This window comes from Eleginops maclovinus, chromosome 9, assembly GCF_036324505.1.
Source record: "Eleginops maclovinus isolate JMC-PN-2008 ecotype Puerto Natales chromosome 9, JC_Emac_rtc_rv5, whole genome shotgun sequence".
Taxonomy (NCBI): Eukaryota; Metazoa; Chordata; class Actinopteri; order Perciformes; family Eleginopidae; genus Eleginops; species Eleginops maclovinus.
The window spans coordinates 6825917-6852618 of record NC_086357.1 but is presented as its reverse complement, the minus strand read 5'-3'; the positions used below and the strand labels follow the sequence as shown (position 1 = coordinate 6852618).

The 26702-nt window shown below is 38.7% G+C and overlaps 3 protein-coding genes across 12 annotated transcripts in view; all 3 read right to left on the bottom strand.

Moving 5' to 3' along the window:
* st3gal3a (ST3 beta-galactoside alpha-2,3-sialyltransferase 3a) overlaps nt 1-1757 on the bottom strand; it is a 29135-nt gene extending 27378 nt beyond the window's left edge. The window contains exon 1 of the mRNA XM_063891682.1: nt 1206-1757. The gene's annotated coding sequence lies outside the window, so the exon portion shown is untranslated. The remainder of the gene's footprint in view (nt 1-1205) is intronic.
* Nucleotides 1758-2101: 344 nt separating this feature from the next.
* Nucleotides 2102-23694, bottom strand: kdm4aa (lysine (K)-specific demethylase 4A, genome duplicate a). Its single transcript, XM_063891001.1, is given in 23 exon segments — nt 2102-4915; nt 5051-5143; nt 6801-6920; nt 7268-7438; nt 9654-9842; nt 10071-10179; nt 10439-10494; nt 12991-13067; nt 13269-13473; nt 13705-13889; nt 14008-14107; nt 15051-15340; nt 15343-15441; nt 15640-15806; nt 16595-16827; nt 17574-17711; nt 17865-17968; nt 18283-18332; nt 19240-19433; nt 19523-19637; nt 19774-19949; nt 22162-22326; nt 23580-23694. Coding segments are annotated over 22 exon segments (3150 nt in total). The 5' UTR covers nt 22300-22326; nt 23580-23694; the 3' UTR covers nt 2102-4774.
* Nucleotides 23695-24581: 887 nt separating this feature from the next.
* Nucleotides 24582-26702, bottom strand: part of ptprfa (protein tyrosine phosphatase receptor type Fa) — a 185273-nt gene continuing 183152 nt past the window's right edge. For all 10 annotated transcript variants that reach the window (XM_063891080.1, XM_063891084.1, XM_063891081.1 and 7 more), the window contains one exon: nt 24582-26462. In XM_063891080.1, the coding sequence (XP_063747150.1) occupies nt 26394-26462 (69 nt within the window). In that variant the 3' untranslated portion in view covers nt 24582-26393. The remainder of the gene's footprint in view (nt 26463-26702) is intronic.

Below are 26702 nucleotides of genomic sequence, written 5' to 3'. Positions count from 1 at the left end.
ATTGCAGAAATTAAACTCTGTGGCAAACACACATTTTCTGATGTTCGAAGCGTCAGTGCACCAGAAGTTAAAAGCTAACGTCAGGTTTTAAACAATAAAACCCAGTTGTTTTTTGTTTACAAGCTAATAACCAAATTACTTTTTATAATATTGCACTCCTGTCTTCAAATGCTATAGGTCCATACATAACTCTGGAAAATGTAAGAGACCAGTGGTAAAATGTCAGTTAATTTAAAAAAAAGGTATGTAGTTGAGTAAAGTGGATATATTTTAACGAGATATAAAGATTATATTTACAGAAAATAGCCGGTGGTCAAATAACAAATAAGCAGTTGTTTCAGACTTTAAATAATTCAAAGAAAACGAGTTCATATTCATTTTTGAACACCACAATACTAATGTGTTAACTTTGGAATAGTTTAAAAGTAACCTTTGATGGATTTCAACACAATGATCATTTTGTAGTGGTCTTATATTTCCAGAGCTGTATGCTTTCCCTTTGTTTACCATTGAGATAAAGAGTACTGAAACGACATTTACATATATTTATTTTTAATTTAATGAAACAGCATTTCAAAGATTTGGGTAAAATGTTACCTTTATTCAATCTATTTGAGACATGAACACTGTGGGCCTCAATATTTGACCCCTAAACCTAACCAAGATAATTTCATATTATACACTACTTTAAGGACAGTTTTTTGGACGTGACCATTTTCATGGAAGGGCAGAGTGCATCTGCTGTTGTATAAAAAATATACACTGACACGTCTAAAGGGGAATGATATTAACCACTAACGTGAGGCTAGTTTATTAATTTTACACCAAACTTTAAAATGACAGTTGTGTTAGTCTTACTTTCTACATTGGAAAACAATTAACAATATAGAAACTGTGAAAAATAATGACGGGGACTACAGAATGATGGATGTTTTTGCAGCTAACATAGCTCATCAATTATGCTGTACAATAAAGATAGCATATTAGCTTCAGTAAAGACCAGCTCTACTCCTCAGGCTGGCAGATGGTAACAGATGTAAAACGCGATGCCATTCAAGCAAAGACATGAAGATGACGAGAGGAATATCTTTAAGATTGAATGAATGTAACAGAAATATAACAGGACCAAAAAGGCATGATTGACGTTAGCTGGCTACGCTAGCAGGCAAGCCATTCACTGACTCCAGCCATGTAGATAACGTTACCGTTATGTTTTCAAGTTGACCTCAAATCCGTCGGTGCTTCCTGCCGCCGTCTGTGGCACCAAGCTGCCCATATGCATAGGTCAGCATTCACTGTATGGGAAAACATTCCAATGCTCATTACACGTCTTGCATTTTACCAACACACTTGGAGGGGCAGAATCTGTGTTCCAGTCCCCTCAGTGGAGGCTCCAGCCACACTGCTCAGTGGGGCTACCCGATAGGTCCAGCCTCTGTACGGAGACAACCGCACGCCAAACTTCAATCAGAAATCTGCTTTTTAATGACGCATGGTCCATCGGGAAATTAACCCCTTTGGTTAATGTAGTGATCTATGACATACCCTAGTATGCCGAAAATATATTTTAAAAAACGACATAGTATAGTATATTAAATAACCGAAAAAACCATATAAAAAAGAACGTCGAAAATATGCAAACAAAACTGCATGGTATATATTATTTCGAACATGTTTTTTTTAAACGACCTACGCTGTGTGCATAATCATTAGTGAGCATTTTGACCATATTCAAATTTGTATGCATATTTTCCAACTCCAAGCATACAAACTTGAATGCATATTGGATTTAAGCATATCAGGTGATATGTATTTGTGTAATGAGGGAGGGTGTGGCCTAAAGAGATCAACACCTTAATTATTAGGCAGCTCCTTTCTCTCATGCAAAATGGACCAACATATGCATAAAAAGAACATATTATGGTTGGTCGAAAACATACTAAAAACGACATACTCTGAAGGGAACTTTTGGATTTTAGTCTTTGTAGACCATTTACAAACACAAAAACCTACATAATGCATTACAGGAAATGGACAATCCTCAAAAGCATTATAGGCCCTCTTTTTAATATAGCTTTTGGAATGAAGACAAGACAAATAGTGCTGAAGCAAATTTCTTTACTTAAACAAACAGATGAGTTTTAGAAATTGCTTGAATAATAATCTGTAAATTCAGTTATACAGCAAGAACAGAATGCTCCTTTCCTGCATAAACGGGTAACATCTTAAAAATAAAATACATGACATTTACAATTCACAGCATTCTGTGAAAACACACATAGAACATGTTTTACAAAACAACTCAATAAAATAGTTAGGAAAATCCCCTCTGAACTCTGATACTTTATGAATACAAAAATCCATTCTTCACTGGACTGATGAAAGCGGGGTCTTAGCAGTGGCTAACAGCTAACTATAAAACTAGCATTCCTCTGTCTGTACGGCAGCCTGACAACCACAAGAACCAGACTCACAGACATGAGCTTGGCCAAGAGGGAGGGGCGAACAATCAATAAGAATTTTTAGAAATGTACAATTAACATTCTATAACAGGAACGCATTGGCAGCAAACAACTATTTATATGTCCTCGCAAACTGGACTTAAATAAAAGTGCAATGCACAACTTTGAGTAGAAGAGTGAGGAAACAAATGTATAGACAAAGCGCGTTATAAATCTGAATAAATTCATCTATATACTGTAGAAAAAATACATCATTGAACTCAACCTCGGCAGCATTAATGCTACTCCTGTGTGTAATGCAAAACTTTCTCAGAGCACCTTAATAAATAGGCAGGTAAAAACAAGCTTTATTCACTTCTAATAAAGGAATGCAGTTCAATCAGCAGAATGCAATCAGTGGATTAAATGGGATTGCTACCACTTAAAGAAATACTTCATCCATATATTATTATATTTGTTTCTATTTGTTCATCTGAAATGCGTGGGGGAAAGTTTATACCTGCATCTGGGAGCAGTTTCTTAACATACTAAAGTTGCAGGGACATTTTTTTATATACTCATTTGTATATGTAATTCATATTGTGGTCATGCCTTTAAAAAAAAAACAGAAGTATGAATTACTAAACTAGAGGGCAACTTGAAGTTTATTATAGATTCAATTGCAGTTGAAAGGCCTGAAAAGGAATGAATGAATGTAATCTTTTTTAAACTTCTCCTTAACTTGTTGAAATCTTTTGATATCTAATTTTAAGTACCAAAAAGCTGTCAGTAAACATATCTTGTCAGATATCTTGATCACTTCATATATATATTTTTTTAGAACATTTAAAAACATATTTGGTTTCCAGTCATGAAACTTCAAAATGTAAAAATTCTCTAAAATGGTAACAAAAAGGTATTTAATTGTTAGAACAGAAACTCAAGCGTTGTACTGCACTAATATAAAAACAACTTTTTTAGTAGTTTATTACTTTTGTGTGCGGATAAAAGTTATGTAAATGTAACTTCATTGTTTCAAGAAAACTTGTGAGTAAAAGAAAGAGAATAATTCTCATCATTAAAAAGATAATATCAGTGCAATTAAGTTTATTAGATTGACACCTGTAAAGAGTTTAGCCATGGTGAAGGATTCCAAAGACAGTGGCGATATGAACTCATGTTTAATGATGTGCGTTGTCAGATTGAGAGGTGGGTAAAACCACTCCCTGACACATGCAGTACCTTCTGGGTTAGAGTCAGGGCTTTTTTCATTCTGCTAAGGAAGGGCTTGTGTTAGTTTGGTTTGATCCAATGTCATGTATTAAGAAATGTCTTGCACATAATCCATTGGGAGCAGACAGACCAACAGAGAGGGTGGAGTTTTAAGGACTTAATAATTTGGAACTGCTTTAATGTAAACATGGTGCATAGTCCTTAAAAAGTGTAGTTTAATGAAATTAGCACGGCAGAATATGGAGCCTGGCACGTATCAGGGGAAGATCTTTAGAGATAAATGTCTAATCAACAGACTTATGAATCAAAATCATTAATTTATAATTCTTTAAACAAAAAAAGCCAGATTTGTACAGGTTCCAGCTTTTCTCAGATGTAAAGCTTGGTTCTGTTCTGTTTTAAATGATTTTAAATTGAATAATGAAGATTTAATTTCGGCTCAGGACAATTGTGATGAGCATTTTTCACTAACTTCTTCTGGGAATTATAGTATTATAGATTTTTAAAAAATGAATTGTTAATTGCAGACAGAAACAATTAAAAATAAATTGCACACAAAATAAGATTAAATTATATGAATAATTTGAATTGGTTTTTTTATACATTTAAGGGCAACGTTAAAATAAAAAAGCTTTAACTCTGATACTTGTCAGGCTCTTTTTATTAGCCACTAATGGCTTATCAAACTTGATTACCCTTAAACTTTTCCAATGTAATGTTTTACAGAGAGAAATTAACGTAATATTACTGTATATCAACTTCAGTTCTGTCTTTTTTAAAGTTGCAGTACTGTCAAAATGCTACTTTATTGAACAAATGCCATTTTTGTATTGCTTCCTTCTTCTACGTACTGCCGGTTACAGGAAAAACTACAATAAATAAATACTGCAATGTCTTTAATCGCAGTCAAACAAAGTCAATATAATTCTGATGGAAAGAACAAAGATGGAAGTAAAAAAAAAGGAGAACAGTCCAAAGCGAGTCCTGAAGGAAATGCTGTGGAGCTACAGTCTGTCAGTGGCTAGCTGCTAAGCTAATGTTTGGGTACAGTTCAGAGTGTCAGGCTGCTGGTGTGTGTGTGAGCGGACAGGAAGTGCGCGTTACTCCATGATGGTTCTGTAAATCACAGGCTCGATGTAGTCCCCTCTGTAACGGGAGTTGATCACTCTCTGTCTCTTTGATTTCTTGATGATCTCTTTCTCCTCGAAGATGCCATCAAATCTCATGTCGGACGCTTTAGACTGCAGACACAAACACAGTCGTTGCTTTAACACACTTTCTTTTTTGGGTAATTTTTTCTCTGTTAAATGAACACACTAGATTAGACAGACATGTTAGCTGGATTTACGAGTGTGTGTTCTTTGAGTCGCACTCACCAGTCTTGACTTGACTCTCTTTGGGAGTTCCTCATCCAGAGCATAGACATCATCTCTCTTTGCTGTTAGCTGAGACCCATCCTCAAATTCCACCTACAGCCCAGAAATGAAGCACACAACGCAGTCAGAGAAATGTCATATTCATGCACCGTTTATATTAAATATCTCCTTCCAACCACAAAGAATGAAACAAAGATAATAACTATCGATGAGGAGAGAACACAAAATACCTTTTTGTATAAATAATAAATAAGTTCTGTGGTTAACACAGTGGGAGATATTTTCATGTTTTGTTCCACAACAATAAAATCAGCAGGAAAAACCCCAATTGTTAAAGCTTCCACACACCGTACAAACAGTGATTCCTGACAAAGAATTAGCCCCCTTTAGCTTAGCGGTGGTAAGGTGCAGCCATGCGATTGCGATGAAATTTGTTTACAGCCTAAAGTTAGTTTCTTCTAGTGATAGCATTCACACTTCAAAAAGTGGTGTTAATATGTTGATGTTATCCTCCTTAACAAAACATTTAAATGTCATAAATGTGTGTTTGGCTCAGATCTAATTTTCTGCAATATTCCGAAATACAATATAAAATGGCCTACAAAAAGATCCCTCCTCTATTGTGGACGGTAACACATTAGGTGTGAAGTGTGAGCAGCCTCGTGTCCCGTTAAAGACTGCAGTGATTCTGCTTGGACAGGGCATTCCAAAGATAGGAGGTACAGGGGCAGCTTCAGGAGACATTCGTGGGGCTAAAAATAGATCTTGTCTGGGTTGGGCGCACTCGATAAAAGTAAGAGGCAGGCCAGTCTTAGTCATTCACAAAGCATTCAGCACTGTAAGCAGCTCAAAAGTGTGAGAACTTGAGTTATCACAAACACTGCTCACAGTCCAATGCTGCAGATCATGCACCTGGTCAACATCTTAGAAAGAAACGATCCAGTCAATTCACCAAGCGATGGAAACAGATTACATGACAGTAAGTGAAAGGTAGTAAAACCAGCTGTGGAAAAATACATGCGTGACTAATTACACCAATCATCTCTTCTGTCCTTGATTTGTTAGACCTTTGTACAGTAAATGATCACAAACTGCAATAAACGAGTACAATAATAAAGATGATTTATTGGCTAAATTGAAATCACCCAGGTGTACTTCAAGTTGAATCTAACCAACAAGTCCGTCTTCCTGTCTGTGTGTGTTCCTCTGTTGGATTAATATTTTACTTCACATTCAAGGACATGAACTGCTCACCTATCAACCAAACCACTGCCAAAAAAAAAAGGGAAGTTCATTATGACACATGATGTCACCTGTCCTCTGTTCTTTTCTTAGCTCGGTATGTCTCTCAGTCCCTGTTTTTCGTTACTATTCACAGACACTACATGCTTATTAGGCTTTGTCCTCTGTTGGGTCCAGATATTTTATTGATTGTTATAGTACATTAGGTCATGTTCACATGGATAGCAGCACTTAAATACAACAAATATATGCACCTCTATGGTGGAATTGTTTGTAAAATGAGTAAACTTTTTTCTATGGTTCAACTCTCGCTCTATTTTCTGCTGTTGCAATAAAAGACCTTGTCCTTTATATTATAAATTGCTGTGCAGTGTATTTTTTAAGTTCATAATATATTCCATGATCAAAATGCAGGGAGAAATTACCTTTTGATAGAAACAAAATCTTCTGTGAGTCTATGAAGCTTTGTTATGTGACAAAAAACAAAGAAACATGCAAACAATCTTACCAGGTACATGTGGATGGCACGCGATGCCACAAATTTGGCCCCATACACCAGGCCGTCTGTCCATCTCACCTGAACCTCCTCACCCTGAGGTGGGGGCCCAAGCTGAGCACAGTCTCGGTTCTGGAAAACACAACACCGAGTTCTGAGCAAACTGAACTGCTGAACATCTGCCGTCTTACGTTGTAAACACAGATCTTTATGATATTATCTAGACAATGCTACACGTTAAATCCAGTGCAGTACAGCAAATAATGTCCTTGATGTCCGGAAGAAAACCTCACAGTTTAACAAGCATTTCCAAAAGGGCAACAATCTGCGCTCATAGGTAAAAACATACCAAAGTACATAAAAGAGATTGGATGTACTTTAAAAAAAGAATGTCCAGATTTTGACTCCCTGTAAGTCCTTTTTAGAGTTTAAAAGTTGTATTTTCATTGACAAGATAAAGATGAGTTAGTGAAACTTACCACGATGTCTTCGGGGAACAGATTGTCGCTGAAGGAACCGTCGTCAAAGTTGACTTCGTAGAAGGTCTCTTTAGTCAGCTGCACCACGTCACACTGGTAGTAGCGGCCGTTCTTGTGCTTGCATATCACCTTCTGTCCCACCGTCAGCTCATGCATGGCTGCTTTATTGCGCTGTGAGAGAAGATTTAAGAAAACACATCTTAATGAATAACCTATTTACGCTGCTTTAGTAATACCTGACATTTGGCCGCACTGCACTGTACAAAAAGAGAAACAAGGAGTAAAGGGTTATCTCCATCAAAACAGAAACAAACATGTTATTGGGTAGCATTGTGAAGCAGCTTGGGATCATGGGAGTGCATCATTGTGGTCATCTCAAACCCCCAGCAAGTGGGCTGAAGCCAAACGGTGGTACTACCATGTCCATCTGTGATGTCATTGCCCCAATATAACTTTTTTTTCTTACTGTACATTGGGACAGAAACATTTGTTTATCAGCACTTCTTTATTTTGTAGCTAAATCAACTTCCCTGTTCGACACTTGATTAGTCTTTTTTTTAAAATCATTACTTTCCTAAAAGTTGACGCTGACACATGATCAAAGGGGATATGACATACAGTGGGGCAAAAAAGTATTTAGTCAGCCACCAATTGTGCAAGTTCTCCCATTTAAAAAGATGAGAGAGGCCTGTAATTTTTATCATTGGTATACCTCAACTATGAGAGACAAAATGAGAAAAAAGAATCCAGGAAATCACATTGTAGGATTTTTAATGAATTTATTTTCAAATGATTGTGGAAAATAAGTATTTGGTCAATAACAAAAGTTCATCTCAATACTTTGTTATATACCCTTTGTTGGCAATGACAGAGGTCAAACGTTTTCTGTAAGTCTTCACAAGGTTTCCACACACTGTTGCTGGTATTTTGGCCCATTCCTCCATGCAGATCTCCTCTAAAGCAGTGATGTTTTGGGGCTGTCGCTGGGCAACACGGACTTTCAACTCCCTCCAAAGATTTTCTATGGGGTTGAGATCTGGAGACTGGCTAGGCCACTCCAGGACCTTGAAATGCTTCTTACGAAGCCACTTCTTCTTTGCCCTGGCGGTGTGTTTGGGATCATTGTCATGCTGAAAGACCCAGCCACGCTTCATCTTCAGTGCCCTTGCTGATGGAAGGAGGTTTTCACTCAAAATCTCACGATACATGGCCCCATTCATTCTTTCCTTTACACGGATCAGTCGTCCTGGTCCCTTTGCAGAAACACAGCCCCAAAGCATGATGTTTCCACCCCCATGCTTCACAGTAGGTATGGTGTTCTTTGGATGCAACTCTGCATTCTTTCTCCTCCAAACACGACGAGTTGAGTTTTTACCAAAAAGTTCTATTTTGGTTTCATCTGACCATATGACATTCTCCCAATCCTCTTCTGGATCATCCAAATGCCCTCTAGCAAACTTCAGACGGGCCTGGACATGTACTGGCTTAAGCAGGGGGACATGTCTGGAACTGCAGGATTTAAGTCCCTGGCGGCGTAGTGTGTTACTGATGGTAGCCTCTGTTACTTTGGTCCCAGCTCTCTGCAGGTCATTCACTAGGTCCCCCCGTGTGGTTCTGGGATTTTTGCTCACCGTTCTTGTGATCATTTTGACCCCACGGGGTGAGATCTTGCGTGGAGCCCCAGATGGAGGGAGATTAGCAGTGGTCTTGTATGTCTTCCATTTTCTAATAATTGCTCCCACAGTTGATTTCTTCACACCAAGCTGCTTACCTATTGCAGATTCAGTTTTCCCAGCCTGGTGCAGGTCTACCATTTTGTCTCTGGTCTCCTTTGACAGCTCTTTGGTCTTGGCCATAGTGGAGTTTGGAGTATGACTGTTTGAGGTTGTGGACAGGTGTCTTTTATACTGATAACGAGTTCAAAAAGGTGCCATTAATACAGGTAACGAGTGGAGGACAGAGGAGCCTCTTAAAGAAGAAGTTACAGGTCTGTGAGAGCCAGAAATCTTGCTTGTTTGTAGGTGACCAAATACTTATTTTACAGAGGAATTTACCAATTAATTCATTAAAAATCCTACAATGTGATTTCCTGGATTGTTTTCTCATTCTGTCTCTCATAGTTGAAGTGTACCTATGATGAAAATTACAGGCCTCTCTCATCTTTTTAAATGGGAGAACTTGCACAATTGGTGGCTGACTAAATACTTTTTTGCCCCACTGTAATTCAAGGAGATATAACTCACCGTTACATGACAAAATTACAGATTTCTCCGAAACATTTGGGATAATGTACACAACTCAACTAAATATACAACATTGGTCTAAGACATTTTAATGCAATTATTTTTATTTATTCCTCCTTTAAAGAAAAAGAGACACTCCTTACTTCAATCTGAGTGGGCCCTTTGTGTCGACAGCAGGTAACGTGGACTACAAAAGGCCATTCATCGGGCTGCATGAGCACTCCTGCAGCCTGGGCACAGGTGGGGTGGTAGGCAGTGGGACAGCGGCCATGAGAGCACTGCACACAGCAGCCTGATGCCTTCTTCATCCGCTTCTTACAGTAGTAACATTTCTGTCAGAGATTAAAACACACGAGCCAAGGCTGAGGAAACTACTATGGATTTGAAACAGCTGAAGGCAAATGGGTGCTGGTGAAATGTAAATATCTTCAATGTACTCTGTAAACTAGTAGAGAACAGGTCATTACTCCTCCACGCCTTGTTTAGCAATTAGCCTTCAATTATCTGTAGACCAGCTTTCAATGTACTTTTGCATTACAATGACACTTATTTCAACTCACCAGTTTAAATCTCTGCAAAGGGATCCCACTTAAATCCACAGGACTTCTTTCAGTGATGTTGACAAAGCGAGCCTCCAGCACAGCCACTGCACATAGCACATGTACCCACCTGCAACAAACCAAAACACACACACATTTTGTTAACAGTTCTTACATTGTGGCATTGTTGGAAAACTGTATGCATTTTCACCAAAACCTTATTCATCTTAGAACATGCATCCCTACAATGATTCATATTTCTGAATTCCTATGTTGTTTGCTGTTAAGTGGTTTAAATATGTTAAATGTTATCCTGCCTGAGAAAAACAGGATCAAAGTGCAGATGTTTATAGCTAGCTAGATGTACTTTACCCTTCCTGATAACTTACTTGTTGTTGTTGGCTTTCTGCAAGGCTCCACCTCTCAGCGAACACAAACAGCAATTCTGGAAACAGACCATGTCATCAATCAGTTATTAATAAAGTTGTTGTTGCTTCAATCCCAAACTCAAGAGAGTAGTAAACAATTATTCTACATGTTATGTTTAACATGAGGTTTCTGTTGCCAGCAGCAACATGAGCAGCAGCTTATTTACTGTAGACCTTGAAGATGCAATACAGGGGTGTCCAAACTACGGCCCGGGGGACTGTTGTCCATTTTGAATTGGCCATCAGCAAATTCAAAATGAAACCTGAAACTTGTGCTTTTCTTATATCGTATTTCTTAAATAAACTGTAAGTAAACATATGTATTGCACAGTAGTTTTCATGTGTTAATAAACATACTCTTTAAATAAATTCAGTCAATTAAATTTAAAAAACCTTTTTTTGACCAATCTTATTTCCCTGATGCATCAAATAATCCTGTAACCATGGAAGCCTCTGTCCCTAAACTGAACCTGAAGGATTGCATTTTAAATAAATAATACTTTGTAAACTTATATCTATACAGTATATTATCCTATATTTATAGGTTTCTATTCGTCCAGTATATTTTCATATTGTGTATTATCAGATACTCTAAAGATTTAAATGGTTCTACTGTTTCTATGTATAGATTTACATTTTGTACTGTATTTGTAATTGCGTGTACTGCCTCTTAAAGGACTTATGAAACAAATTTTAATTGTTGGAATTTCACAGTTTTGGGTGCTGATTCTAAAGGTTCTAAGCCTTGCGATTAAAATGAGATATTGTCTGGATAATAATTTATCCGGGAAGTCATGTTAAAACGGGCTCAAAAGGAGCCACATTTTGTCTTTTTGTGCGAATTCATTTTTTTATGCGTGACGTCATAGGGTTGACACAGAAGTTCTAGTAGTCTAACTGTAATGGCGGCGTCTATGGCTAAGACATCAAAGCACGGTGGAAAATATTGTGTTGCTGGAGGGCCAAATGGTGTTAGTTGCAAAATAGCAGCTTCACTGAAGGCATCTCTCTGCACATGTTTCCGAAACAAAAAAATACTGGAACTGAGGCTGACAAGGAGAAGGCAAAGACAAGAGCACGACTCCACAGACTCACCATCTGTATCTGTAGGCCTACTAGAACTATCTGTCTCGCTCCTTTCACTTATTTCGGAAATTTCCAGATCTGACATTACTGGACTTGTTTTTTTAATATACATATAATAGTGTTCGCTTACTGTTCGCTTCTGAGAAAATACTCTTGAGCCTGCGTCAAAGCAAAGCATCTTCCTTGTCAACCGTTGCCATAAACAAAATGAACTAAGGTAGATGTAGCTGGTTGATCGATACATTTCGGCATAATAATGGGGATAACGCCATTGTTTATTAAGCTTACATTAAAACCATGTTATTATCACACAAGTTTTTTTTAAGTGGCTGGATTTCAAAGTGCCACTTCGTTAGGTTTCAACGTGTCAAAGACAGCGCAGCAGAATGCCATACCTGCGAAACCGGCATGTTCAAATCTTTTCCAGTTTACCACAGCAAACATACACTATTGTGTCATTTGATTGATAACATCTTAATAATAATAAGCGTGTAGTAGAAGCGATGGCTGTTTTGTGCCCGCCGATCCTGTGCCGAAAATGGTAACTTTCTTTCATTTCCATTAGCCTACCCATAGCCTACGGGAGGTGCAGAGAGCCTCTACAATATAGATATTAAATCGATTTGTGTGGCTTAAATTCAACGAAAGTTTTTCCACATAATGTTAGAGGTGTGTTCTTTCGACCTGCTGATGTTTGTATCAGAATTTTGGTTCCTTGATGAGATATAGGTCCATCAAATGTATGTTGTTTTCGCAGCCAGCCATACCAGCAAATAAGGGAGTCAACCCTATGACGTCACGGTCACATGGCCAATTTCGCACCCAAGGCCACATAATTCACACTTTTAAATGGCCGTTTTAAGTTATGCCCGGAAAATTTAGTTCAAGTTGGATTGATGGTTTAAGAAAAAGTCAAAATTTCATTTGAATGATAGATGAAAATTCATTTCAGTTGCACTTTAACATGCTGAATGAAAAGAAAAAAATCCCAATTTGGGATCAAAGTAGTTTATCTAACATTATTTAATTTATCTAATCGAAGACAGAAAACATCTGTCTTGAGCTTATTTCCAATTGAAGATGAGCTACGGGATCCTCCAGTTTCTACTCAGAATGAGGTTGCATCAGAGCAGTTTAGTGACTGTTTGACACTGACTGTACAGGTGCGCCTCAGTTCCTAAATGTACCCATGTGCTCAGTGCAGCATCACTCACGTGTTTGATATCATTAGACATCCCAAGTCATGTCATCATTGGTAAGGGGTTAAGGTTTGGGTTAAGCATATTAGCACCTTTAGACAAGGAAACTGAGATGTAATAATGTAAGCCCTGTTGATAAAAGGGCAGTTCACATCAGAATTGTGAATAATAATTTGGGATGCTTGATTTGTGAAGAGCCACCAGAGCAACATGTTTTGGTTCACTGACCTCATTCATGGCGTTGGCCTTGCAGCGCGCACATTTCCACTCCTTGCTCACACTGGCTGGATCCACACCGTAACAGCCTAAAACATGCAGGCACAAAGACACAAAGACACACCAGTGCAATAGCTGAGACCTTGTGAAGTTTTGTTAGCATGTGCTGCCATCCACAGACAGCATCTGGTCATGCACCAAAACTGAGGAAATTAGACACGTGTAAGGTTGGCAGGGTTTGATCACAGGCCATGTTGTATGATATTATCCAGGGAGATGCGTGTACTCACTGGTGTGAACCCGGATGCTGCACTGGGAGCAGCTGATGAGGAGGCTGGTTCCGTCTGCCTCTAGATGGGGCGTGACGGGCTGCTCCTCGCACTCAGAGTCCTCCTCTGTGGTGGTGGTGAAACACATCTCTGGGATCAGTGGTTTGGTCCGCATGCCCCCCCCAGGAACCATGACGGGACTGTCCACAATGCTGGCACACTCAGTCTGCCAGCAATCACAGAAACATAGAGCTTACAACCCGGTAGGTAATATAAATATGGACGAATAAACAAAGTTGGTGCTGTCAATTATGTAAAAAAAAAAGCTCAATAACACGGAATGTAAGGCTGTATGGAAGTGCAGGGCTTGAATACACTAATAAATTATAGTCTGTGTGTGAATGACTTTTCCCCTCCACAGGATGTGCTCTAAATGTTGCTGGTGAGTGGATCGTACCTGCTGGTATGTGTAGAACAGCATGCAGATGGAGCAGTATGGAGGTTTGGATTCCATGCGCTGGTTGTACTCCCTCTCTTTCTTCAGGTTGGGGGGTCTGTTCTGCCACAGGTGAGCCAGAGGTTTAGCCCAGCTCTCCCCTTCCAGACCACCTTCCTCTACTCGGGGGGCCTCCTCTGGAACCTCTGAGGGACAATCAAGCACAACAGCAATGTTTGACGACACAGATTTTTTGAGGATATTCCATTTCTACAAATAAAATGTTCAACCAATATGAAGTGAAGATGAGGCATTGCCACTCACCTTCATCACTCATGCCATCCTTAATGAGTGGATGATGGCCTGGAAGCTGTCCCAGGTCATTCTCTTCCTCTTCATCTCCAGCTGCATCTCTGGCCCCCTGCTGAGAGACACAGCACTGTTAGCATCAGCATCTAAGCAGGCTTTACACCAGACCACCATGGTATGTTTTTATTATTTGCCCTGCAGTGGGGTGGACCTTCATGGCTCTGGACTCTGGAGTAGAGCATGTCTTACACAACAAGCCTTTACCACAGGGGTGTCCAAGCATTTTTCACTGAGGGCCACAAACAGAAAAATATATACAAAGGACCAGAGGTGAGGTATATAGCCTCATGGGTTAAGTCATAAATAATAACTTGAAAATGCTTTAACAAAAAAACAGCCTACATCACAGCTCTCTGTAGGGTTTCCTTTATTTTGTTGGCAGCTCATTCCTTAAAACAGAAGCCTCAGATTGCTCATAATAAGGGGGAATTAAGGGTTTATTTCAAGCGTGTTACGTAAATAGGTTAAACAGATTTGTTAGAAAATGTTTTCAACTTTAATTGACTGAATGTATTTGAAAATAGGGCTTATGAATACTACTGTGTAATATACTTTTACAAATATATTTAAGAAGTAAAATATAAGACAGGCACATTTCATGTGAGGGCTGTAGTTTGGACACCCCTGCTTTACAGGCTGATGCTTATTGGCTGGACTTTTGCTGTTGAATGCGGGACATAACAACCTAACAACTAAGTATTTTTTACTTCCCTGGAATCAATGACCAATTTCAACGAGCACTTCAAGCTATTGGACTGTTCCGAACAGGCAATGCAGCAGAACCTACCACACCCTTAATATTTAATGCCTTTTTTTTGTCTTGATTCTGTCTCAATACATGAAGGACTCTTTCTGATTCGACCTGAGCTTAGCCGTCTCCTTCTTTGTGATGGCTCTATACTTTTAACTGGCATCTCACTTATCTGTGCATCCTTGAACCAATTGTTTAAAATAATATTAACAATAAAGTGAACAAAACATGGCTAATGTCAACTTACTGATTTGCAAACATTTCTGTAGTCTTTCTCCATCTCATTGTCACTGTCCTCACTCGTCCTCTCATCCCTAGGGGGGGCCTCTTCCTCTGCGTAGTCTCCTTTGGCGTAGCTGTGTACATGTAGGACGTCCGCGGGGCTCAGCGTCCTCTGGAACGCTTTGTGTGGCGGGCTGCAGTTGCCGCCCCGCTGAGTCTCCTGCTCAGAGTAGGGGGCCACCCCCTGGCTCTCAATGTGCTCCGATGGACAGGCGCCTGCAGCTGGCACACCGTTCTTCTCTTTTTTAAAAGGCTTTGTCTGTTGGGAATTTTCTTAGTGCTGGGTCTGGACTGAGATTTAATCTGAGGCTTGGCTTCTTTCTCCTTCTTAGGCTCTGTCTTGACTTTTACTGTGTCTGAAAGAATAACATAGAAATGACAGACATTATAGCATCTTCTGGTACACCTAGATCCTCCTGAACCTTCAAAGGGTCGTTGGCTCAGTATGTTCCTTGTCATCACATCCTTTACCAAAAAAAAATGAAGCTGGGAGAATGAGCAGTCGGGAAAAATGCAGGTTGACCTTAAAACACTTTGAGAGAACAGTCCTGTACCTTTATCGGGCTTCACAGGGACTTTAGGCGGAGTATCCTTGCGTGACAGCTTGGCCTTCTTTGGCTCCACCTCCTCAGTCTCCTCCATCGTCAACTCAGGTTTGATATCTGCAGAATCTTCATTAGCTTCTAGCTGACGCTTCGTCCCAGTCTGAGGCTTTGGACTGCTGCGTGGGAAAAAACAGTTAAGGCACCACAGGACTCAAGGGGAAGCCCTGTTTCCAATGCAGCATGTGAAGAACAAATATTATGTTACGCAACGTTTCCACTACAATTTGGAGGCAAATGTTGTACTTTGCACTCCACTACCGTTTTCAAAACATCAGTTACTTTGAAGAGTTTGATTATTATAAAAATATAAAGAAAACCAATAAATATGATGTATTTTTATAGGTTAAGCTACCCAGCATTATGTTTATGCATTAAACACTTCTATCAGCTGCAACATTAGTGTGGTAGACAGATGAATGCATCTATCATTGTCCTGTATACTGTACAAATATTATTCTGAAATAGGCCAATCTGCCCTATCACTACTTTTGGAATTTGGTACTAGTTTATGTTGATGATGATACTTTTGTTAAGTCACTTAAATAACAACTTGAAACAGAGTTTGTATTCACTGCAGTATTATTACATATACCTCAGTAAATGATCTGAAGACAGAAACAGTGTACTTTGATATAATGCTGGAGTGCATTTTAACACAGATAAGATCACTAAACTTAGAAAAAAAGTTAAAGAACTACATCGTTAAGGACCAAGATTTTTGGAGCAAAACACTTCAGTAATTGGTAAAGAAGAAAAGGTCCTTGAAATACTCAAATACATGGGTTTTTCTGCACACATATGCCCAAAATACTTTAAATAAAAATCCATTGAGAAATAAATATGGTATTTCATAAGAAATTCACATCCATATAAAATTGTAGGAGTAGGGAGTGTAAGTACAGACGTTTTGTCCTCCTGGAGGGGAGTACTGGGCTCCTCCGACACAGCTTCAGCGGGAGTCTCTTCTAAAGGTTCACTCTTGTCTTCTTTCAGAAGCTCAGCGAACTCTGGGGTGACTTTGGAGTGGTCGATGGGCGCGGTGTCTTTCCCTGCCTTCCACAGCTTGTAGCGGTCGGGCTGAAATTTGCGTACGAACACGTCCATGGAGATCTTCACCATGTCCTGTCGGCACGAACACTTGGAGGAACACACATGTATACAATTTAGTCAAGGTTCAAAACTTGGTACAAAACAATGCTTTGAAGACTGTTGAATTCACAATTGGGATTGAAAGTGTTTTCTTAACACACAGCGTAGGTGAATACTCGATTCTGATTAGTCAAAATGGACCTTCAATGGTCTGCTATGTCTCGATAGCAAACCATTGCTAAGGATAGCTGCTAAGGGCATTCTGATCACTATTTGAGGTCCAAAATTAAGTTCAGTCAAGCTAACGTTAGCTGTGGCCCCAAAAACACATTCACTTCCTTCTATGATCTTCTATCAGAAAACAAAATGAAATACTATAAAAAAGGAAATGTGTCGCTTCAGACCTTTATTTTATAATTAAATATTTGCAAGAAATGTGTGTTATATATATCCACTGCGAACACATTCAAATCACCTTTTAAATCAACAAACCAAATTATAAATAAACCAAAATTAAAACCATTGCAGTGCGTTTTATTGCTTTAGACTACTTCCTTTGTTTTCCTGTATTTTAAAAATAACAATACTGTTGTTCATGATAACCTAACGTGATAAACAAATCAATCTTCCAACTGCTTTTTAACAAACCAACCACACAACAAAGTGATGTGAACAACAATCCCTATGCATAATTGACATTTTGTAGCAACCTCCGTGCAGCTGAAGCCTTTGTGAGTGATTAAGTACTAGATTATGATTCACTGCTGTTTACACATTTTTCTGTTTTTGTTTACCAGTGTCGCCTGTTTGCCGTAATCAATCCATCGCTGGGTGGCAAAGTTGGTGGACTCAGCACAGTTGAAGCCATGGTTGAAACCAGCATGATAACCAAACGGGAACGTCACAATGAACTGCCCAGCCTCCTGAGTCACCTGAATAATACAATTACACAGAATTACAAGATCAGATATACCATTTTATTTAATGTCATTATTATCATACTTTAAATACATGTTAAGTGTTTTGCGGTTTATACTGTATACATGTTAAAGCATCCTGTACACACATCGTATATGAAAGATCACCTTCTCAAATGGTATGCCATATTTTTTCAGGATTGAGGGTGAAATTAAAGTCATCTTGTGGCGCAGGAAGGCTTCACAGCTCTGGGCATTCCCTGGAAAGAAACCTGGAAATACAGAAAGCAACACACAACATCAGTGAAGATGACCCTCTCTGGTCCTGTAGTTTATTTTAAGCATTTTATGTGAAACACGGTACTTTCCACACAGTATAGAGGCTCACTGAAAGCACATTAGACTTCCTCTAAAACAACTCAGCGTGACACGCTGTAGCTTGTGGCACACAGTTGTTGAAGTGCGAGTAACTATAGCGTAAATGATCTATTTGCACCACAAGCTGTACCACGTACAGTTTTTAACGAGTGTGTGGTATTACACATTATAATCCATGTATGGAGGTCTGTGAGAATTCAACACTAACCCTTGGCGAGTCGTTCCAGTCTCTTCCCATGCTCTGGTGGGACAATATACCTGCAGAGAAACAAAATAACTGGTATAGTTACTATGATAATGGCTTTGGTATTAACAGCAGAATAAGGACATTTGCTTGTTCAGGTCGCTGAAGCAGAATTAGGTTTTTATAAAGCATATTCAAGAAGTTAAATGTAACCAAGAGACCACCACAGAAAACAGTTATCTTGAGAAGCATTTTTCTAGAGGATAAAATGAAACTCCTCCCTAAGAAAAGTCCCACGGGTATTTTAAGGTGAACAATTTCAGGCCAGTTTATTAGCTTTTTCGCTTTTAAAGTAAAATGTGTGATAACTAAGTGTTCAAACTATTAAAGGTCCTACATTTTAGCTGCCTAATTTAGATCAAGTGTCAATCTGCCTTTCGTCAACAACTTCTTTCCACCACTTAAAGTTTAACATTTACTGAAACTGAATTTAAATGAAAAGAGATGCCCATGGTTAAGAAATCAAAAGTCTACCTTTTTGACCACTTCTCTGCTACGAACCATGTGGGTGTCCTCAAGGCTTTATTCTGGGACTTGTTTTGTTCAGTCTTATTGGCACAAGACGCCAATAACCTTGCACACCTTGAATATCTAACCTGAACTTTAGACCTGGAACTGAATTTTGAAAGTTTTTTTGCCATCAGATATATTGTTAAAATACCTTTATTAATAACAAGCTTAATCACTGAAATGAGACTGTGCATTATGCAGCAACTCACCTGTCTTAAAGTCACATCATTGATGCCTTTCAACTTTAGAATAGATATTTAAAAATATCCTTTAACTTTGGCATTCTATTCATCAATGTTTTGTTTAGACCTTTGTATTGCAACTGTTTATGAAAGACACTACACAAATAAATGTAAGCCCTGAGAATAGAGCAGAGGGACATTGTGTGTGCAGCAGTGTCAGTGACTGTACCAGGACTTGGGCTCTCCAAAGTGCAGGTAGTTGATGCTGTACAGATCCATGTCCTCCGTGTGCCACGCGAAGGCACTCTTCCACATCCCAAAATAGAGGTACGGTGTGTTCACTCCTTTGATCTTGATCCCGCTCTCGTTCTCCACCGTGTCCAGAATGGTGTTGAGGCGACCGATGTTCCACTCAGTCACATCCTGTGAAGGACAGATTAATAAGAGGCCGTTAATCGTAATGACAGTGATACTGGTACTGTAAAAATGAAAACCAAACTGTTACCACTCACTGGATCATACAGTGTTCCGCTGACATCAGCACCATAAAGAGGGGGGTTGAAGGTCAAGTTCTTCCAAAACTTTCTCTCCAGCTCATCGAAATCGACATATCGAGGATTGCAGAACCTACAATGAGAGGAGAGCTTGGTTGGTTATTTAAATACCGTAGTATACCAGGTTTTTTCTACATTATAATATTATAGTTATTGTGTTAAAAACATCACTCAATCAACTGTCTTTCAGTATAAGTACGTAAACTGACTTTTCCATGTTGGAGGTCTTGCGGAACTCGTGGACAGTCATTGGCTTCTTCTGGATGTTGTACTGTGTGAACAGGCCTGACTGGCCTGTCACGACCTGCTGAATGGGAGCAGGTATCACCAGGTCATCGATATCATCATATGTTTTTCTAGGTTTCCAGTCTTTAGGTGGAATTACCTGCAAGATAAAAGACAAGGTTCAGGTTAATTATTGGTAGATTTAGGTTGCAGATAAAAAGACAAGGTATCCATCCTGACACACATTCTAAAAACAACACAGACAAATCTCTAATAAAAGTACACCCTGCTCCATCACATCTTTAAACATTTAAGAAACACTAGAACAAACAAGGTAAACAGAATAAAAACAGAGAAGCGTACTCAGAGCAGCAGAGTGAGGATTATGTCATTGTGGTGATGGAATTAGTGCTGTGGAAATACAAGACAAAGCACTCTGAAAGAAAACAAGATACCTTCTATGAATACGCCTTAGTTTGTTTAGAGCAGATGCAGCGTCAGCCAAGTAAAGCAACAGAAAAGGAAAAAATGGCTCCTGAAGCGATGAAGAAACTGAGATTTGTCTTTAAGTAATGAAAGAGAGTACATATCTTAATCCACTGCTACCCTATCCTACGAAATAGATGAAAAGGAGCAATGTAGTTACTTTCAGGAATAGCTCAGTACGTAGTGTCTGTGTCTGTGTGTGGTTTAGAAATAAAGAGATAGGTTGCTGCACACAGAGCACACAGCTGCTGAGGATCCAAAGAGTTTACTGACGATTAGATATTATTGTATTTTGGCGGTCAAAAGGCAGAATTGTTCTCAAGTGTTAGTGTGGAGTTCAACATTTCCTGTCAATCTCACCTCCAGTCTGCTTTTGTAAACATTGCAAGGCTCGCATAAATAAAACACTAATCAGGGTGACTCTTATTTGTCATGCACAAGGGGAATATAAACCACCAGATATCCCTATGCTCCTCTAAACATCAAATTATGATGATTCTTTTTAACCACTTTGGTATTAACAGCAGAATAAGGACATTTGCTTGTTCAGATCGGTGAAGTAGAATTATGTTTTTATAAAACATATTCAAGAAGCTTAAATCTAAACAAGAGACCATCACAGAAAACAGTTATCTTGAGAAGCATTTTTCTAGAGGATGAAACGAAACTCCTCCCTAAGAAAAGTCCCAGGGGTATTTTAAGGTCAACAATTTCAGGCCAATTTATTAGCTTTTTCGCTTTTAAAGTAAAATGTGTGATAACTACGTGTTCAAACTATTAAAGGTCCTACATTTTAGCTGCCTAATTTAGATGTGTCAATCTGCCTTTTGTCAACAACTACTTTCCACCACTTAAAGTTTAACATTTACTGAAACTGAATTTAAATGAAAAGAGATGCCCAGTTTGGAGACTGGTTAAGAAAACAAAAGTCTACCTTTATGATCACTTCTCTGACCCTCATAAACAGGGTATTAATGTCAATCCAAAGTATTCACAGATATTCTCTTACTTCTGCTGAAAGCATCAAGACATCTTAATTCAAAAGGAATCACAAAGCCTTTATTAAGTTATCGTCATCCACTACTTAATCACAGAACTACAACTAAGAAAAAGGTTTAATGGGGAGACAAATTACATATTTTTTCAATATCATTTAAATGGATACCGCAGTATTTGTATAGTTTTGTCAATGTTGTTATTCTTGATATATGCTGTGGTTTTGTTTTTGTTATTATTTACGACAGGTGTTGGTGCTGTATAGCACATTTCAAAGCACATGTCCAGCAGAGTTCAACCGCGTAACGCCAGGGAAATGGTGGAAGTCTGCAAGTCAGGATCCAAGTAAGTTTTGTACTGTGTTAGTAAGTCGTGTATTTGAGTTACTTTTCAGCAGATTTGTAGTAATAGAATAATCAAGTGGGTAGCGGACCGCAGGAGATGCAGATAGAAATTGCACCGCTCACCGACTGCAGCCCATCAGAACCAAACTCCGTCCTGGGGCGACAGGGCCTTTGCTGCAACCTCCCCCTCACTCTCCCTCCCCAATCATGTCTGATCTGACAACACTCTCACGTCATTCAACAAAGCCCTCAAAACTCACCTTTTCACTCTTTCCTTCAACTCCTAATCCTCTAACCCCTCACCCCTATTCCATCTAGCTCAGCACTTTTAAAAAAAACTTTTGTTGTTATTTCTCTTTACTTGCTTGTAAAGCGCTTTGAGCACCATGAAAAGCGCTACATAAATAACATGTATTATTCTTACTACGACTTACTTTCAATAAACCTTCATCAAAGATTACTCCGAACTAGAAGTCAGAACTAAGATATCCATCCAACACTGTATCGATCATAATAACATAACAAAACACAATAGACTCTTCTTACTTTTGCAATTCCAGCCTTGTGTGCTCCTTGTGACTCCATATAAGCAATGTACCGGCTGAAGTCCTTGAACTCCACTTTAGAGGGGTTGAACGTCATTATCCTGGAGCCCACACTTTGGGCAGGCTTGTCCGTAGTCATCTTAAGTCTGTTAGTCTGACCTGAACTCTGTTGGGAGGAAAACATGGACATGATCAGCATGAGGACATATAGGTTACATGACTTAAAGTAACATGATTCACAGCATTTTGCTTCCTTTAATGCAGTTTCTGTTCCATCATGCGAGAATAACAGACCGTCAGCTAAGGGATAATATTTATTGTCTCTCTGTTGGTAAAAAAGCTATTGAAATAGTACCAGATATCATAATTGCAGTTCCAAAGCTTTTAAACTCTTTATCGGATATGTGAAACTTCTATTATGTTAGTGAATGCAAATAAATTATAATAGAGCAACCTACAACAACAAAAAATGGAAACATATAGGATGCTAACCTAGATAGATTAGACTACATAATAAAAACACACAACTTCAACAACATTACACCAGTCTCAAAACCTGAAACTATTAGGTAAGCAAGCCCTAAATATGTTTGCAACATTTATCCAACATAGTTTTTTCAAGACAACATAAGAAAAGAACCCACTATACACAGTCAAACATGTCTTACTTAATATACCAAAACAAAAGTAGTTTACATTTGGAATTTCTCTCATTCTATTCAAAGTATTTACTCGTGTGACATACACAAATGTACACTTGTTCATTCTTGGCCTCTATGCTACTAAACGCTGATTTCCAACTGAAACCTTAAACCTACATCACACGAGTCTTTTCATGGAACGCAGAAAAACTGAGAAGATGTTCAACTTACAGGCAACATACTTTAAAGTCTGTATTGACTGACGTTACTAGCAAAACACAAGGAATACTTCGGGGTTACGCCCACTGGGTCCGCTATGTAATTCTAATTGGAAACAACCAGAATTAATTGCGATTCTCAGCCTGTGATTGGTTGAACACCATGTCTGTCTCACACCCTGGCCCACTGACAGCGCTGTTCCTCCGAAAAATATACTGCTAACGTTAGTGCACTAGCTTATATGCTAACTGCAAGATAGCTTGCTCTGCGTCTTAGGAATTAAAAGTGGGGTGAAAAAAAACCCAAACCACTTTTATATTAGGAAGTAAGCATTTGTAGACAATGTGAGGTGTTATGTCAAATCACATAACCATTTATGGAAACAGAAGCAAGCGCAAAGTGTGTAGCGGACTGAGAGATCTGACAGCTGCCTTCGCTCTCAGTTAGCAAACTAGCAAACATGGCTTGTTGCTGACCGTCACTTTCTTGTGACTAAACTTAGAGTTACTTGTACTTTCCTATAAAGCTACTCATTTGAAAGTGTCAAACATTAACTTACACGTGCTGAATTGTAGACGAGTTGTGTTTCTTCAAAAACACAGGTATAAGAGTAGAAATACAGACAGCATCAGTCCGGGTGGAAAAGACAGTCCTCCATTATTGCAGTGACGCATGCTCAGTGTGTGATTGTTTACATGGAGCCCAGCGGGAGGGGCTTCCGTAGTCCCCCAACCAATCACAACGCCTCTCCGCGCAACCATGCCTGCACCAGCGGCAGTCTGTCAGTAATTAAACAATAGTGACTGTATAAATGTCCTCAGTCAAATGATTTTAATATGAGCCCTATCATACTATTTTACAAGAACACACGACATGGAAAACATTATTCTACTGTGATAAGTATCTTTGTATGTAACGGGATGAAGACAGCTATCCAGCCTGTCCTAAAAAACACAATAGGCCTACATAAGCAAATCGTTGTTCAAAAACTTTGGCATATTTAATCATATGCCAAAGGTTTCTTTCTCCCCAAAGTGGTCTAGTTTAAGTCAGTTTTTTACAGCCCAAAATACAATAGTTTTTATTAAATAACTTAAATTGAGTATTTATGGCATGGTTTTCCTACGTATCTAATTTAGATGTTCTAAATGTGTATTATTGCATTTTAATTCATACTACTAAAGGATTGTTTTGTAAAATTTGACTGACTCAATAAATAGTCGTTCTTGCAAACCTCAAGCAAGACTAATTTGAGAATTTATCAATTTAAACTCCAGATAATCAACCCTAAGGAAAAATTGTTAATAAATGTCAAAAAATGCAGAAGGTATCACCTCAAACCACATTACCACATAGCTAAGAAATAAATAAACAACACATTTTTATTATTAAAAAAACAGTTATTCAACTTTATTAACATCAATGTTTTCAAGACATTAGTGTCTGCTTTTTATTAACAAATAGAAAACAGATCATGTATACAACAGATAGGACCCCTATAACACGACTCTGTGAAATAAATCCTTTATATGGTCCACTTCATTCACCCCCCCCCCCCCCCCCCCCCCCCTCAAGCTCTGTCATCTGATCCAGTGAAAAACACTGAACATTAATTCTTATCTCAGTTAAAAGTCTGTCTGTCTGCAACACAGTGATTAAAGTTGAGCTGAAATATAACATTGATGGGGTTCCGTTGTATCTGCCTGTGTCCTGTTGGTGTATGCTAACAGAACGGTGAAGGTCATGAGATGAATGGGAACGTTTAGTTCTGTCTCTGTAATGTTGGGTCCATTATACTTGGGTCATTTCTGTATCAAACCAATTTTCTCAACCCTTGTAAAATGAGTATGATCGGTGGGAACCAGATTGCATGTTACAGAAAGTAAGACACATCCAGCTAACTTATGGCAATCAAAGGGTAGTTGAGAAAATGTGTTTTTGTGATACTTCACAATCTCCTGATTTCCTATTCGATTTAATGTCCCCAAATATCTATATTTACTCCCATTCCACTGTTAGAGCTTGAATATTAAGCTGTGAACTGTGCTGGGTTTTAGATCAACAGTTTGTACCTTTTTTAATTTAGAGCCTTGTTAACAAATACAATGCATAGACAATGAACTTATCTAAATATGAAGGATTGTGTGTGTATGAAAGCCTGATATATCCTCTTCCTCTGGACTGTAGAGGAAAATTATTCTCCAAACGTGAATAAAACACACCAATAAGTCACACTGTAGCACTGACATGTTCCTTTTTTACCATGAACACACACACACTGTATTATGGTGACTCTCCCACACTGACCTGCTGCCAAAAATACTCACTAAAGCACCACAGGTGGATTAATCATGGCTGAAAATAGTCCCCCAAACAGTACTACTTCCTCCTGTTCGGACTGATCTGTATTCAAAACTCATGTCAATCAGCTATTTAAGATTTTGAAATTAAATCATTTGATTAAATTTAAGCATTGATTCTTGATATTTGTGCCATAATGGATTTCTCCCTTGTCCAAGCACGGGCTTGTTTAGAATGTGATGTGGTCACACTTACTGTGTTTCATAAACATGTCTGTGTTCAGTCTACCTGAGTCTGTGTCAAGAGGGGCTATGGTGTCAACAACCTTTTCAAACAACTTTATATATTTTTTTTTCCAAGTCTCCAGATTTTGGTTGGCTTTGACAGTTATCCGAGAATAGTCAGTTTATGGCATTAGTTATATTTCATACAGTAGCTCACAAACATGTTTGTTAAATTGACCTGTTTTGGTAGATCGTTCTGTCAAACCCCCCTAAATAAGATCAACGATAACATAAGAATATTATATCTATGGTACAAAATAAAATTATTAGCAGCTGTGAGTATACGCTCTCCAATAGTAATGCTGAACATACATTTTCTTTGTGCTAATAAAAAGAAAAATATATCAGCAAATAAAAAAAGGCCCATTAACACAAATAATTGCAAGATTAAATGATTTTAAAATAAATTCTAAATATTTATAATAACGTAGTAATGATGAATATAAATGAAAATAGCAGGACATTTGTTTGCCATATAGGAGGACGCAGATATTTAGGAATGATGGGAAAAATCAGTCAGGAATGAGGCATGACAATGAGTCTCTCAGGGTAGTTTTTAGGAAGTTTTGGTGTCGGGTCTGTGGCAGAATCATGGCACCGGTGCAGGAGGAGATTATCCTGACTGTCCCCTCTCCTCTGTCCTTTAATGTCTCCTGTTTCCTGCTGTGGTCACCTCCTCTCCAGTCCTCCTCGTAGCATCCTCATCAGGCCTCAGGGACTGATGGAGCTGAGTAGATATGGCTCAGAGGAGAAGTATAACTCCTCTGACGATGTCTTTCTGGGCGGGGTTATGTTGCATAGTGATCAAAGCTTCCCAGGTACTCCAGAGCAGCGCGGTAGCACAGTTGGTACTGGTCCTGTTGACGGAAAACAATATTTGGGTCACTAAGTCAGTGGGAAACCTTTGGATGCCATGAGGAGCAAGCCATTTTCTAAGTGTGATCTAAATAGTTTTACTATTACTTCAGTGTTACAAATTAAAGAGTCCAGATTTGACTTTTGGGGGTTTCCCTACCCTGTAGTGTGTTATATAGGTTTTTGAGCGTGTAAATGGTGTGCAAAGGCAAATAGGTCCAAAGATTGAGTTTCACTCCCCC